The sequence below is a fragment of the Babylonia areolata genome, chromosome 7 (genome assembly GCF_041734735.1).
Source record: "Babylonia areolata isolate BAREFJ2019XMU chromosome 7, ASM4173473v1, whole genome shotgun sequence".
NCBI lineage: Eukaryota > Metazoa > Mollusca > Gastropoda > Neogastropoda > Buccinidae > Babylonia > Babylonia areolata.
In genome coordinates this window covers 48,734,786-48,749,693 of record NC_134882.1, presented here as the reverse complement: position 1 = coordinate 48,749,693, position 14,908 = coordinate 48,734,786, and the positions used below count along the sequence as shown (strand labels likewise).

Genomic DNA, 14,908 nt, shown 5'->3' with positions numbered 1-14,908 from the left:
ATCAGTTGTTACAATCGCATCCTCAGACCTGTACATTTTCCCAAGTGATTTTCAAGGAGCCCCTATATATCCGTTCCGCAATACTCCCCTCTCGGCGTGAGAATAAAAATGGTAACGGAACGTTGATCAATAACAGCATTACTTCCCTTTGACGTGAGCAATCCCAGTTGAAAGAGTACCGTCCCCTGCTGCGGTACTAAAACTCTTCTCAAAAGGCGAAGACTATGGCTGACCACAGCTTGAAGTCTTAAAGCTGTCCAGATTATTATGGCAAAGTCGTGATCCACTTGTCAGCGGAAATGAAGAGAAAGTAGGATGGGTGGAGTCTGTTGTTTATAAACTCGATTTCATTCCGAGACTTATTATCGTCTGCCATCCCGTTTCTGCCGCCACTCAGTAAGGCCGTGTCCATTGTCGAGGACTGGACTGAACAAAGAACTGGATTGAAATGGTGAGTGGTGGGAACTGATTTCGTAAAATTACATGTAACTGTGAAGCTGATTAATACTTGATTCTGTAAACTACTACTGCTGCTACTACCACCACTACTACTACTGCTGCTGCTGCTGATGATGATGATGCCGCTGCTACTGCTGCTGCTGCTCCTCCTCCTCCTCCTACCACTACCACTCCTGCTACTTACACATCTGCACAGCGCTAAACGTGCGGATACAAATCAAAGTTCTGTCACACCCAGCTTTCACACACACATGCATAAGTCTGAAACAAACGGATGAAAAGCTACGCATGTGAGAACATGTAGACATAAACTTATAGAGACTGTAGACGGAAAGGGAAGGTACAGTGGAGCTACTTCTGAAGGAAGTGGGTTTCAGGTCTGGACATGGAAGAGCTAAATACAAGGAGAAAGAGGAAGATTGTGACAATTGTGACAGCGTTAGGTCTTGACATGGAAGAGCTAAATACAAGGAGAAAGAGGAAGATTGTGACAATTGTGACAGCGTTAGGTCTGGACATGGAAGAGCTAAATACAAGGAGAAAGAGGAAGATTGTGACAATTGTGACAGCGAATGATACTTACAGCTGTGAAAGTGTTGCACTGAGCAATTTAAAAAAAAAATCAATTTGATGCTGATGGCTTGCGTTCTTGTGAGAATCTTTTGTAAATGTAGCGGTTGTTGCGTTGATTTGTTTAAAATTGTCTTGTTGTTTCTTCGTATGTTTCGTTGACAAATCAGATTAATGAAACTTAAGGTTACATTTTTATTCTGTATTTATGTTTCACGTTGTTTGATTAACTCACTCGTTAGCCGTTGTTAGTATCGAGTGAGTCAATGAATTTAGTACAATATGTAAAGTGACACTTTCCTGCCCGTCATCTGTACTGGCGCCAAATACAAGAGAAATTCTTTTTTTATAATCAGAACACGATACAGTTTTCTGTAACTGCATCTCTAGACCAATAAGATTCTTCCTCGTCCTTTGAGGCTTCCACTTAGCGGATATATTTCGCATTCCCAAACACACATACACGAACACACAAAAAAGAAGAAAAAAGCACACACACACACACACACACACACACACACACACACACACACACACACACACACACACACACACACACACTAATAATAAAAATAAACCCAACAACAACAAACAAAGACAAAACAAAACAAACAAACAAAAAACCCCACACAAACGCTTCATTCAAGAAGAAAGTTGTAATGTGTGTACGAGTATCATGTGCTGCTCAAATGTTCCACGTCCGCCAGTCTCGCAAATAAGGTGTAATGTGCTGTCGTTTGTGTCAGGATGGGTGGAAAGAAGTTTGGTGAATTTCTCTTTAAACTCCTGTGGACGACGGGACTACATTTGCTGATAACATTCTTTGTGTTCATGTCACCATGATCCATCTGTTTATATATATTTCAATATATTATATAGGCAGATGCGTAAAAAAAGAAAAAAAAAAAAAATAAATAAAATAAAATAAAATAAATAAATAAAATAAAATAAAATAAAATAAAATAAAATAAAATAACCACTCCAGGTTTACGTTTAACCGCATGAGCTGGATTGCGCAAGGGGATGGGGTTGATGATTTATTAGTGGGGGTGTGAGTGTGAAAAATATCTCATCATTGCTCATGTATTTTATTCCCCTCATTTGTCTTCTATGTACTTTTCTTCTTTAAAAAACAACAACACGACAACATCATAATGTTTTATCTGGTTTGTTTATTTTGTTTATTGATTTCATTTTATATACTTCTTGGCTCATGTTACATGCATACCTAGGGCTGGCTTTCAGGGCCTGACCATCGCCATAGGCTGATGCCTAGGCCGGGCATCTGGTCACCCCCTGCACCCCTCTTTTCTAAGCTGATGGGATGTAGCGTATATGGAAAAGCCCACACGTTTTCGCATCTGCTTAAATCTGAAACAGAAACTGAAAATGTGTACATGAATTGATATGGATACGTATCTAGTTTTTCCATTCACGTGCGTGTGTGATTTCGTGCGTGCGTGCGTGCGTGCGTGTGTATATGTGTGTGTGTGTGTGTGTGTGTGTGTGTGTGTGTGTGTGCATATATGTGTGGGGGTTGTGGGGTGAGGGTGGGAGGTATAACACTGTGGATTTCTTCTTCATCTGTGTCTTCTTCTTTCTCTTCTTCTCGTCATCATCATCATTACTGTTACTACTACTTTCTTTTTTTTGTAATCATTGTTATTATTACTACATGATGTGATGTTCAATACAGTTACCCTCACGAGTCCTCATGTCGGCCTACACAGTCATACTGGTGGTGTGTGGAAGCCTCATGAAGGATGCCTACAGTACTGCCCTGAACGGAAATGGGTAATCTGTCTCTCCCTTTGACTGTCTGTTTGCCAGTCTGTCCGTTTATCTGTTTCAAAAAATGCGCGCGCGCGCGTGTCATTCCCTAATTAACTTATAATGATGAATATTGTTTTTTGTTGCGAAACTATACACCGTTACATTGCATTACATTTGTCCTTTGATATCAAAATAAAATACCATACAAGGAAACGTGTCCTTTCACATCTAAATAAAATATTCTACACGGAGACTTGTCCTTTGACATCTAAACAAAATATCATACAAGGAAACGTGTCCTTTCACATCTAAATAAAATATTCTACACGGAGACTTGTCCTTTGACATCTAAACAAAATATCATACAAGGAAACGTGTCCTTTCACATCTAAATAAAATATTCTACACGGAGACTTGTCCATTGACATCTAAACAAAATATCATACAAGGAGACTTGTCCTTTGACAGCTAAACAAAATATTCTATATTGAAACTTGTACTTTGACATCTAAACAAAATATCATACAAGGAGGCTTGTCCTTTGACATCCAAACAAAATGCCATACAAGGAGACCTGTCCTTTGACATCTAAACAAAATATTCTACATGGAGACTTGTCCTTTGACATCTAAACAAAATATTAGACAAGAAGACTTGTCCTTTGACATCTAAACAAAATATCCAACAAGGAGACTTGTCCTTTGACATATAAACAAATTATCATACAAGAAGACTTGTCCTTTGACATCTAAACGAAATATTGTACAAGGAGACTTGTCATTTGACATCTAAACAAAATATCATAAAATGAGACTTGTCCTTTGACATCTAAACAAAATATTCTACATTGAGACTTGTCCTTTGACATCTAAATAAAATGTTATACAAGGAGACTTGTCCCTTTCATCTAAACAAAGACTTTCTGCATGGAGACTTGTCATTTGGCATCTAAACAAAATATTCTACATGGAGACTTGTCCTTTGACATCTCCACAAAATATTCTATATGGAGACTTGTCGTTTGAGATCTCAACAAAATATTAGACAAGGAGACTTGTTCTTTGACATCTAAACAAAATATTCTACATAGAGACGTGTCTTTCGGTATCTGGAGAAAGTATTCTACATGGAGACATTTCCTTTGATATCTAAACAGTTTATTATACAAGGAGACTTGTCCTTTGATATCTAACAAAATATTATACAAGGAGACTTGTCCTTTGATATCTAACAAAATATTATACAAGGAGAATTGTTCCTTGATATCTAAACAAAATACTCTACTGGGAAAAATAGCACAGCGTCTGCTTATGGCGACGGTACACCCCCTTTATTAAGCACCTTGAACATTACCCCAAGAGTTTGTTTTTGTGTGTGTTTGGTTGTTGTTGTTGCTGGAGTTTTTTTTCTTTCCTTTTTTCTTGGGTGTGTGTGCGTGTGTGCGTGCGTGCATGTGTGTGTGTGCGTGTGCGTGTGTGTGTGTGTGTGTGTGTGTGTGTGTGTGTGATTGTGCTCGTGTGCTGTCTGCGTAACACTCAAGAAGTACTACCAAGAAATGAGAAGTAAAGTCTGCTGTATTATCTCTCATCGGAAATTACCACATGGTTGTCAAGCTACACAATACAAACACCAAAATATGTATTTAGTAGACATGCATCAGAGACGGACATGAGTTAGGCAAACAGCAAGGCGAGAGCTGTATGGTCAATGGTTTCTCCACAGCAATGAGAATTCATTGATAGTTTAGTCTTTTTTTTTTTTTTGAAGGATTGTGACTCTCAAACTGGGATACAAGATTGCACTGGCTGTTAGCGCTGCTGCCGTGGGAGCTGGGGACCATCCAAATAAAGATAAAAGCCCTCTTGGCCGATGGTGGGGATGTTACTGGATTAATTGATGTGGATACTTCTATAGCGCCTATCCTCGGTCAGAGACCAAGCTCTAAGCGCTTTACATACACGGGGAAATTTTCACCACAGGCTGCCTACCTGGGTAGAGCCGACTGACGGCTGCCACTGGGCGCTCATCATTCGTTTCCTGTGTCATTCAATCAGATTTCAGACGCACACACATACACACTCAGACAAACATGTAACATTTTACGTGTATGACCGTTTGTTTGTTTTTATTTACCCTGCCATGTAGGCAGCCATACTCCGTTTTCGGGGGTGTGCATGCTGGGTATATTCTTGTTTCCATAACCCACCGAACGCTGACATGAATTACAGGATCTTTAACGTGCGTATTTAATCTTCTGCGTGCGCATACACACGAAGGGGGTTCAGGCACCAGCAGGTCTGCGCATATGTTGACCTGGGAGATCGGAAAAATCTCCACCCTTTACCCACCAGGTGCACTGAGATTCGAACCCAGGACCCTCAGATTGAAAGTCCAACGCTTTAACCATTCGGCTACTGCACCCGTCAAGAAAACACTCTTCACAAAAACCAAATTATATCCCAGATAGTCGGGACGGCAGTTGCCTCCTCAGCTGTCCTGATGTGATTAATCGGACACGACGAACAACATTACATTTTTGAGCATTTACAGAGATCGCATAGAATTACACTAACAAATTAAAACATATGTTTACATGAGAAAATCAACAGTTCAAACTACAAAGAAATAAATAAATGAATAATTAAACAAACGAGTGACTAAATATTCCGCAATTAACGGTTCAAACGACAAATAAATGTACGAATGAATAATTAAACAAACGAATGAATAGATATTCCAATTAATTAACCAGCTGACAAAATAATTGACCAACTAATTGATATATGTCAAACAGCCAACCAGTCAACCAATTACTACTACTACTACTACCACTAATGATAATGATGATGATAATGATAACTTTCTGCTTCTTCTTTTCATTATCATTGTTATTAGCGTAACTACAAGTATTAAAAAATATATCCAGACCACACATACACGTTCAAGATTTCAAAGAGATCACATGAAATTTCGTTTATAGATCAAAGACCATTTTACATATTTACGAGCTCTCTCTGTGCCTCCTCTCAGTATTCAGCCTCCCCTCCTCCTCTCTCTCATTCATCTTCACACATACAAAATTAATGATCATGTTTAACTCTTTCCATACGAACGGCGAAAGAGACGACGTTAACAGCGTTTCACCCCAATTACCATCATCAAAATATTGCAAGCGGAAGGCTCTTATATTGAAGACGTGAATGTTGACAAAGAATACCACAATTTTGACGACGGAAGCTAAAGGTTGGGTCATTCAGACACCCACTGGACATCCGAGGGGTCTGTGTAGAGGAGAAGAGAGGACTGGCCGTACTGAGTGAGTTAAAACTCTCTTTTCAGTGGATATCAGACGACAGGTTCTGACAGCGGGGGAGGAGGCTACAGCAATGATGGTGGCGGTAACTATGCCGGAGGGGGCTCTTCACAGCCTGTGGCTCACTCCACCTCCAACACAGGTAACTATGTGTATCATTGATACCTGGTCTGCCTATGGTTCTCTTTCCTTTTTTTCCGTGCCTTCCTGCTTATCTGTCTTTATCTTCTCAAGGCCTGACTAAGCGCGTTGGGTTACGCTGCTGGTCAGCCATCTGCTTGGCAGATGTGGTGTAGCGTATATGTGTGGTGTAGCGTATATGGATTCGACCAAACGCAGTGACGCCTCCTTGAGCTACTGATACTGATACTGTCTTTATCTCCCTTTGTTTGTCCTTTTTCTCTCTCATCAGACTGTCTTTAGTACATACATATATGTAGCGTATCATGCATCATTATTTCAGGCTTGTTGCGCGGCGTCCAGTTTTATATCTAGGAACTACCATCAAGAGCTCCTTATTTTTACCTCAGCGCGAGTCAGTTTGTAATGTTAAAAGTTAACCAAAGACTGAGTTCTTCTTCTTCTTTATGTTATACGAAGACATCTGGGCTTGGATTCGTCATGCAGTCTGTTATAGCATATCATGCAACATCCAGTGAGGCATTTGGGTTTGTGGCATGGTGTCCATGATTTATCTAATCTTTGGATTTACCATCGTGTTCCATTTAGCCCCCTGTGGATTATTGTCCCTTGATACTGTCACCCGTATGCCGTATCTAATATCTTCTATTTACAGATTTCATGAAATGTTCACACTGTTGCTTTTTTTTTTCAAGATTTGGTTTTGCCGTTCACGCTTCTGCTCATGTCTGTTTCCGGAAAGACATAGTCTTAACAAATGAGAGGTCCCTACCTTCCCTGTGGTGAATTTTTTCTTTGATGGAGTGAGACGATTCCTGTGCAGTTGGCATCCAGGGGCAATTCGCCCAGTGAGCACTCCACAGAGTGAAACAAGCAGAGCTTGTTGTGAATGCTGAGGTCCTCTTTGGCGGGCCACCGTGGGTAGCTTCACACACACACACACACACACACACACACTATATATACATACACATGCACGCACGCATGCACACATTTTCTCTCTCCATCTGTGTGTGTGTGTGTGTGCAATTGATGTGGTGTCTACGGGTGCGGTGGTCAAATGGTTAGAGCTCTCTATTCTCGCCCGAGTTTCCAGAGGTCGATCTCCATCGCAGCTGGTGGGTTAAGGGTGGAAAGTTTTCAGATCTTCCTGAACCCCCTTCGTGTGTTTTCGGACGCAAATGGATCCGTGTTTTTAAAGCGATTAAAGCTTGGTCTCTGACCGAGAATAGGCGCTATGTAAGTTCCCACATCATCTGATGCAGCTTTTTATAACTATATACCTCTAGGTCTGTGTGGTCTGTCATTTTTTCATTTCATTTTATTCAATTCCATTTCGTGTTTTCTAATCTCAGTTCCATTTTATCCGTTCTATTCTTTTTTTAATTTTTTTTTTTTTTTCAGGCGGCGGTAACAGCGGACAATACAACAGCGTGGAGTTTGTCCCCTCAGCTTTCGAAAACAAGGCTTTCGGCGCCGGCGTCGACCCTCACTCGCAGACAGGCTTCCCCACTGGTGAACTTTCCAACGCCCTGCCTCAGGCCAACTATGCTTCCGATGGTCACTCCAGTGGTTTCCTTCAGTCTGATTTCCCCTCTGGCGGTGATCACTCCAGCGGTCTCCCTCAGTCCAACTTCCCTTCTGGTGGTCACACTCCGAACTATTCTTCCAACGTTCCTTCCAAGTCTTTCTCTGCAGGTTCCCCTCTCAGCGGCAAAGGGCGGCCTGTGACAGGAGACGTCCACAGCCCGCTGGACGTGGGTAAAGGACTTGGGGAGAGGGTGAGTGCAGGGTTTGGTGAGGGTCTGTTCAAGGTCAGCCCACTTCCTGGCAAAGGTCTCCCAGCTTTTGGTGAGGGTCTGCCCAAGGTCAACCCACTTCCCAGCAAAGGTCTTCCAGCTTTTGGTGAAGATCTGCCCAAGGTCAACCCACTTCCTGACAAACGTCTTCCAGCTTTTGGTGAAGGTCTGCCCAAGGTCAACCCACTTCCTGGCAATGGTCTTCCAGCTTTTGGTGAAGGTCTGCCCAAGGTCAACCCACTTCCTGGCAAAGATCTTCCAGCTTTTGGTGAAGGTCTGCCCAAGGTCAACCCACTTCCTGGCAAAGATCTTCCAGCTTTCCCAAGTGGCTCGACTAATCTGGGCGCTAGGAAGAACAGTGGGGTTTATGGAGATGGTGGTTCTGTTGTTGGAAGTCACTCCGATGGTCTTCTCGGAAGGGGTCGTGTCGGCGGTGGACACGCGGGAGGTGGGGATCTTCACGCCAAGGACCTTTCCGGCACGGTGAAAACAGGCTTTAATCCAAACCCATTCCCCAGTGGTGCTAACGACGCTAACCTGTACGGGAACACCAACTCTGGCGCTTTTCCCGATACACTGAGTGGCAAAACCAACCAGCTGCCTTTCCATGCGAGCCCGACTGTGGCCGGTGACCACGGTACCAGTAACGTTCAAAAGCCGTCTTTCAACAACGTCAACAACCTCGCGTCAAACGCTGGTGGTGTTTACACAGATGGCAACCAAGCTTTCCCACAGCCTCCGGGCAGCCACGCTTTGCCCACGAAGCCAGCGTTTCCAGGCAAAGCTCTTCCTTCCCCTGGGAACACCAAGCTGAGCAGCAACGGCGCTTTCCCGTCCCCCAAAAGTCACCCTGTTCCCACCGTCACCACCTCCAACACAGCCAGGAATGACGTGTATGACAGTGGCGTAAAGACTGGAGGTGGTACTGTTCAGCTCAGCCAGGACCAGGTCAGCAAGCTGGGTGGCGGCGGCAACCTCGTCAATGAACTGCTGAACGGGAACGGTGGCTATGGCTTCAACGAAGCTGACGCCTTTGATGTTGATGGTGCTTTCAAAAACCCAAATTCTGTGGACAGTAGCAATACTTTTAAGAAGGACTTCACTGGCAACGTAAACACTCAGGTTGGGAACTCCAAATTCAATAAAGGACACAATGGTTTGGGTTTTTCCGTTACTGGTGACAACAGCCACAACCAGGAGGATAGTATAGGCAAAGAACTGGATGCACGTGCAGCGGCAGCAGGATTCAGTGGCTATTCAGATAATTCTGGCGGTGTTGATCCAAGAGGGGGACTCGCCAACGTGCATTCTAATACTGGCGGTCTACACAGTTTCCCCGGCAGTGGTTCTTCGTCCTTCAGACCAAGCTCTGACTTTCATGTCAACACCGATGTACGGGGCGGGCACAGTCCATCCCTGGGAACCAGTAGGTCGGAACTGGGGAAGTTAGGTGGTCTTGGTACCAAGCCTAACTTTGGCAGCACTAGCCCATTTAATTCGCCGAGCAGGCTAGGCGACAGGAGAACTGGCAGCTCTTTTGTGGGCCCCTATACTAACCAGAATCCCCTGACAGGGAACGTGCTATCTGCCCAGCGTGGTTCAAACCTGCATGGTGGTCAGCTTTCCAGTAACTCGTTCGGAGGTTCTGGTCTGGGTTCAAGAGCCGGAAGCAGTTTGGCAAAGAACTTGGGCGCCAGTTCCAAATCTTCCTTCACACAGCATGGGGGGCTGGGGCAGCCTGCGGTCCCTGGTTCTTTCGCCGGGGGACATGGCAGCAGGCAAGGACTGAACCTCGGTAATCCTAACTTCTCTTTCGGGAAGCAATCCTTCGGCTCAGGTCCTCGGAATGAAGCACTGAACCTGGTTAACAACCAGGGCCTTAACAAGGGGTTGGGTTCTAGCTTCGGTAGCCAAGGCATCAAATCTGGAATCCTGGGTAACATTGCTGACAGTGGTTTGAAGTCCGCCTCCGGCACCGTTTTCAACCAGAACGGCCTGACTTCAAACGATCTTCATGGTATAGGCAGGAGTCAAGGCTTCGGATCAAGCTCAGGTCACACCGGTCTGGCGTCAGGCTCCAGGTTTTCTGCTGCCAGTCATCCACAGACTTTCGCTGACAAGAATTTGTCCGGCAAAGGTCTGTCCTTCGGCAGTTCCGGTGGTTCTGGTTTAGGATCTGTCGTCACGCGGTCTTCCGGCGGCAGGTCCAGCTATTCTTCCAGCTCCTCCGGCTCCAGCTTTGGGGGCGGCAGCGGTCTGAACACAGGCAAGGGCGCGTTCTCTGGCAGCGCTCTGAACACAGGCAAGGGCGCGTTCTATGGCAGCGGTCTGGGCGCGGGCAATTCGCTGACGGGAACCTCCTTCACCACCGGCGGGGGTCTGAACAAGTTCGGCGGCACGGGCAACGCGGTGGTTGGCTCCAGCAAGAAGGTCTATGATAGCGGGCTGGTGGGCACCTCCAGCACCGTGACCGGGGGCGGCAGCAAGGCGTTCTCCACCGGAAACGGGTCCTCCGTCAGTCGGAGTTCCAGCAGCTCCTACAACAGCAACGACCTTGGCGATGGCGGTCATAGCGGCTCCACCAATACCAACAGCGACTACGCCGAAAACCCGAATCAGGCTTTTGGAGTATACACGGAAAATGGACGTGGCTGAATTTGAAAATTCTGTCTTCCGGTTTCAGCCTATTCTAGCGCCTCTAAATACTGCTTTTGTGATATCTGGAAGAACGTTTTAGCGAACAAACATTGAAACTTGAAATTAAGTGTGTTTTTGTTTATGATTCGAAGTTTATTCCCTTCCTCAATACTACTTTGAAATGGTCAATTTCCAAAGAACGTTAACATCTCGGAAGGAAACATCTAAATTAACAGGAGAACCGATTGTATTAATGCCTTTTTACAATGGTGTTCATGTATTCACCCAAGGAATCTCCTCAAATAGAAAGGGATGAGAAAGAAATCAGAGTATTGCTCTCATTGTTTGTCTGAATGTCGTTCACCATTATTCTGCTTTTCTCTTGCTTTTCGCTCAAGTACGTATGTGTGATGGGTGAATGTTTGTATGTTAGATTGTACGCATGCCTATGTGCGTCTCTGTGTGCGGAGTGGGTGGGTAGGTGGGTGGGGGAATGAATGTATCTATGAGTCAGAAAAAGAGAGAGGGGGGAGGGAGGAAAGAGAGAAAAGTGTAGTTCACTCAAGGTTCTACATTAAGAGACTATCGGTTATATAAATCCAAATTACACATGGCCACAATCAGACGACCATATTCACACACACACACAACAAACACACAAACACAAACACACACACAAACACACACACACACACACACACACACACACACACACACACACACGTGTGCTCTCGCGCGCATCTAATGTCAGTTACAGCAAAACCCCGTCAAACAAAACTTTGAACCAAACACGCAAGCACGCGCAGTGGTGCGTGTGCGTTTGTGTGTGTGCGTTTGTGCGTGTGTGTGTTTGTGTGTGCGAGCGTGTGTGTGTGCGCGTGCGTGCGTGTGTGTGTTTGTGTGTGCGTGCGTTTGTGTGTGTGTGTGTCTGTGTGTGTGTGTGTGAGAGAGAGAGAGAGAGAGAGAGAGAGAGAGAGAGAGCACGTGCGATGTGGGCACGCATTGGTTAGCCAGAATGATAGTGAAGGGTCAGCAGAACTAAGATGGATACGGCACAAGGGGTCTGTTTATACACAGATCCAGTCTCACAGTGACTGCAGCGTTTCTGGAAACTACGGCTTCAAACAAGAAAGCATTTAAGAGTGGAAACTTTCAGGCACACATGCTTAGCTCTGAGTAGATTTTCTTTACACTCAGTTTATTCACAACCTCCAGTTTCAACAGTTGAATAAATGGGGATGGCCAGTTTCAGCCATCGGGCACCATATTCATATCCACGGTATCTAGCTTGGGCATAGGAAGGCGGGGCCCAATCCTCTCTTCTTCCGCAGTATTAACTTACATTGAACGCGGCGTTTTATGGCCTTCTGGGAAGCAAATTTTCACCCACGGTGTCTGAGCTCGGGATATGAAGACGAGGTCCAATCCTCTCTCTCTCTCTCTCTCTCTCTCCTTCCGCTGTATGAACCTGAATAGATTTCAGCATTTTCTCAGCCATCGAGGCAGCGAATTCACATCCACTGTGTCTGAATAGAAAGGCGGGGGCCCAGTCCTCTGTCCTTCCGCCGTATCAAACAACCCTCGCCATTCACACTGGGGTCGAGTCAGGAAAATCAGAATGATGCCTCGTCATAGACACAACACCACGCCAAAACGGAGCCTCGAACCCTGACCGTCGGTGAACACAGGATCATAAATCCATCGCCTTGCCGACTCTGCCACGCCGACTTCCACATCTTCGTAGTTTCAGTTTCAGTTTCAGTTTCAGCAGCTCAAGGAGGCGTCACTGCGTTCGGACAAAACCATATACGCTACACCACATCTGCCAAGCAGATGCCTGACCAGCAGCGTAACCCAACGCGCTTAGTCAGGCCTTGAGAAAAAAAAGAAAAAAAGAAGAAAAAAAGGGGGAATAAATAATAGATAAGCTTACATAAATAAATAAATAAATAATAATTAAAATATAGAAAAAGGTAGTAGTAGTAGTAGTAGTAGTAGTAATAATAATAATAATAATTAAAAAAAAAAAAGACCTCTTCGTAATAATGATGAATATAATGTGCCAGCGCACAGCGTGCTATTCGCCTGCACTAGTTTGACACGGAAACGGACAGGGTGTGTAGGCAAACCACAGATATAAACGGGTCTAAGCCGTCTGGGTCTTTATCGTTTATGGCAGAGGGATGGGTTTCACTGTTTGTTTTTAACACTCTTGGTTTCATAATGGTTTTCTAGGGGGAAGGGAGGTTGTGGGGGGATGAGGATGGAGGGCTGTGGGGGAAGAAGGAGGTGTGAGTAGGGGGGCGGGGGCGGGGGTTAGTAAAGGAGAGATTGGAGAGGTGGAGGGCGGAAGTGCACATGTAAAAAAAAAAAAAAGGGTGAGGTAAAGAGTGAAGGAGACAGTAAAAATATATGTGTGAGTGCGTGTGTGTGTGAGCGCGCGCGAGCGGTGTGCGTGTGTGTTTTTGGATATCCGTACAAGTGGCTTGTGTACGCGCTCGTCGCTCCCATGTCTACGACTACTACTAATGATAATGGTGGTGATAATAATAATAATAAGAAGAAAAAGACAAAGAAAAAAATCTTGTGCGAAGATAAATGAGAGTTCTTTCTCACCCGCCTTTCACACGCATGCATAACTCTGAATCAAATGGATGAAAGACAAATCACCAATACATATGGAAATAAGGCAAAATAATCTTTGGACGGAAAATGGGACGTCATGGATGAGCTAATTTGAAAAGTGGTAGGTGTTATGGAAACAGCCGATGATGACTGTAGAGATTCAGCAGAGCGAAAGAGGGAGGGTGTTTCAACTGCAAGATCCAAAGACTCAGAAAGAGCGGCGGATTGCATGGAAGCGGGATACACATCTAGATGACCTCCAAGGGAAATAATGGTGCGAGACCTCGACAATCTCACAGACAGACAAATGGGTGGTGGACCTGGTCGCTAAAACAAGATAATACAATAATGTACCAGTCCTGGACCATGCCAATGAGAAATGCACACGAAATGACAATACCACACCATCCAACTTATGTCATGATTTGGTTCTCCCAACCACACCACACCCCCATCCTTCCGCCCACTAACAAATCGCACACCCACACTTCACCCCCCCCCCCTTCCCCCTCCTCTGCTGCCTTCACCCTCCCCGCTCTCAACATCCCGCTGTTTTTCCATAAGCACACCAAGCGTTGGACACCTAACCACAATTATACAGGTGTCGGGTGAGTTCATGGCGAGAAAGGTTATGGGCAGTGAGCGGGGAAAGGGGAGGAAGAAAAACACGAAAAAAGATAAAACCAAATAAAGGTAGAAAACAGAAACAAAGAGAGAAACACTGACATTTTCATAGTTTACTTTCACTGCCTTAGAAAAGGTATTTAAGTTCAAAATATATTCAACAAAACAAAACAAAATAATCGTCCGATGTGGCGTAACGGATCGGGGATTCACAGAAAACAAACTAAAACAAAAAAAAAAATGCAGGAAGAAAGAAAGAAAAAGAAAGATCAGTCCTGCTTGAAATAATACATAATATAGACTGATTCGACCATCCACTCAAACATAAACGCAGTGAAGTGTAATCACTCGTTTAGATCTATCTCACACGCATACCAGCTTCAAGAGGACCGTGCACTAGCTCACAGTACATTCCCATGGTCTCTCTCTCAAAATACATTTCCACATTACCACAGTCTCTCTGCCTCAGTACATTACTCCCCGACTGCATAACATGTCCTTGTTTAACTTTGTAGTGCTTAATAACAACTCTGTAGTGATTAATAACAATTTCATGGTCCAATGATAAAACAAACACCATCCTGCCTTTAAGCTACGTTAGCACTTTTGTCATAAATTGTATATATATATATATATATATATATATATATATATATATATATATATGTGTGTGTGTGTGTGTGTGTGTGTGTGTGTGTGTGTGTGTATGTATGTATGTATGTATGTATATATATATATATATATATATATATATATTCACCATCACTTACATGACATGTTTAGCGCAGTTGTACATTGACACCCTGCTTTCAAAAATCAGTATCAAGTCTTCTGGTTTCTGTAACTGTGGCAGACTCGGTTAGAACTTCTGATCCAGTTTTCATCAGCGATCAGCGTTCTAGGACCTGGTTTCGGCATGGTGTTGTATCCTTGGGAAAGGCACTTTATTCCGGCTTTCCGCGTTCCA

At 44.2% G+C, this 14,908-nt stretch overlaps 1 protein-coding gene across 2 annotated transcripts; it reads left to right on the top strand.

Annotated features, from left to right (window-relative positions):
• The first annotated feature begins 352 nt into the window (after window positions 1–352).
• On the top strand, window positions 353–10,997 carry LOC143284289 (uncharacterized). 2 transcript variants are annotated; one of them, XM_076590989.1, is made up of 5 exons: window positions 353–451; window positions 2,726–2,823; window positions 6,142–6,257; window positions 7,661–8,070; window positions 8,125–10,997. In XM_076590989.1, the coding sequence occupies exons 1-5, from the start codon at window positions 449–451 to the stop codon at window positions 10,708–10,710; spliced, it is 3,213 nt and encodes a 1,070-aa protein (XP_076447104.1). In that variant the 5' UTR covers window positions 353–448; the 3' UTR covers window positions 10,711–10,997. The 2 variants fall into 2 exon arrangements, with proteins under 2 accessions (XP_076447104.1, XP_076447103.1); XM_076590988.1 differs by having other exon boundaries at window positions 7,661–10,997.
• The last annotated feature ends 3,911 nt before the right edge of the window (window positions 10,998–14,908 follow it).

Bases quoted from the DNA above. Each gene is read 5' to 3' on its own strand.
- LOC143284289 (XM_076590988.1), top strand. The intron at 2,824-6,141 runs GTAATCTGTCTC...CTCTCTTTTCAG, and splicing joins ACTGCCCTGAACGGAAATGG to TGGATATCAGACGACAGGTT. The intron at 6,258-7,660 runs GTAACTATGTGT...TTTTTTTTTCAG, and splicing joins TCACTCCACCTCCAACACAG to GCGGCGGTAACAGCGGACAA.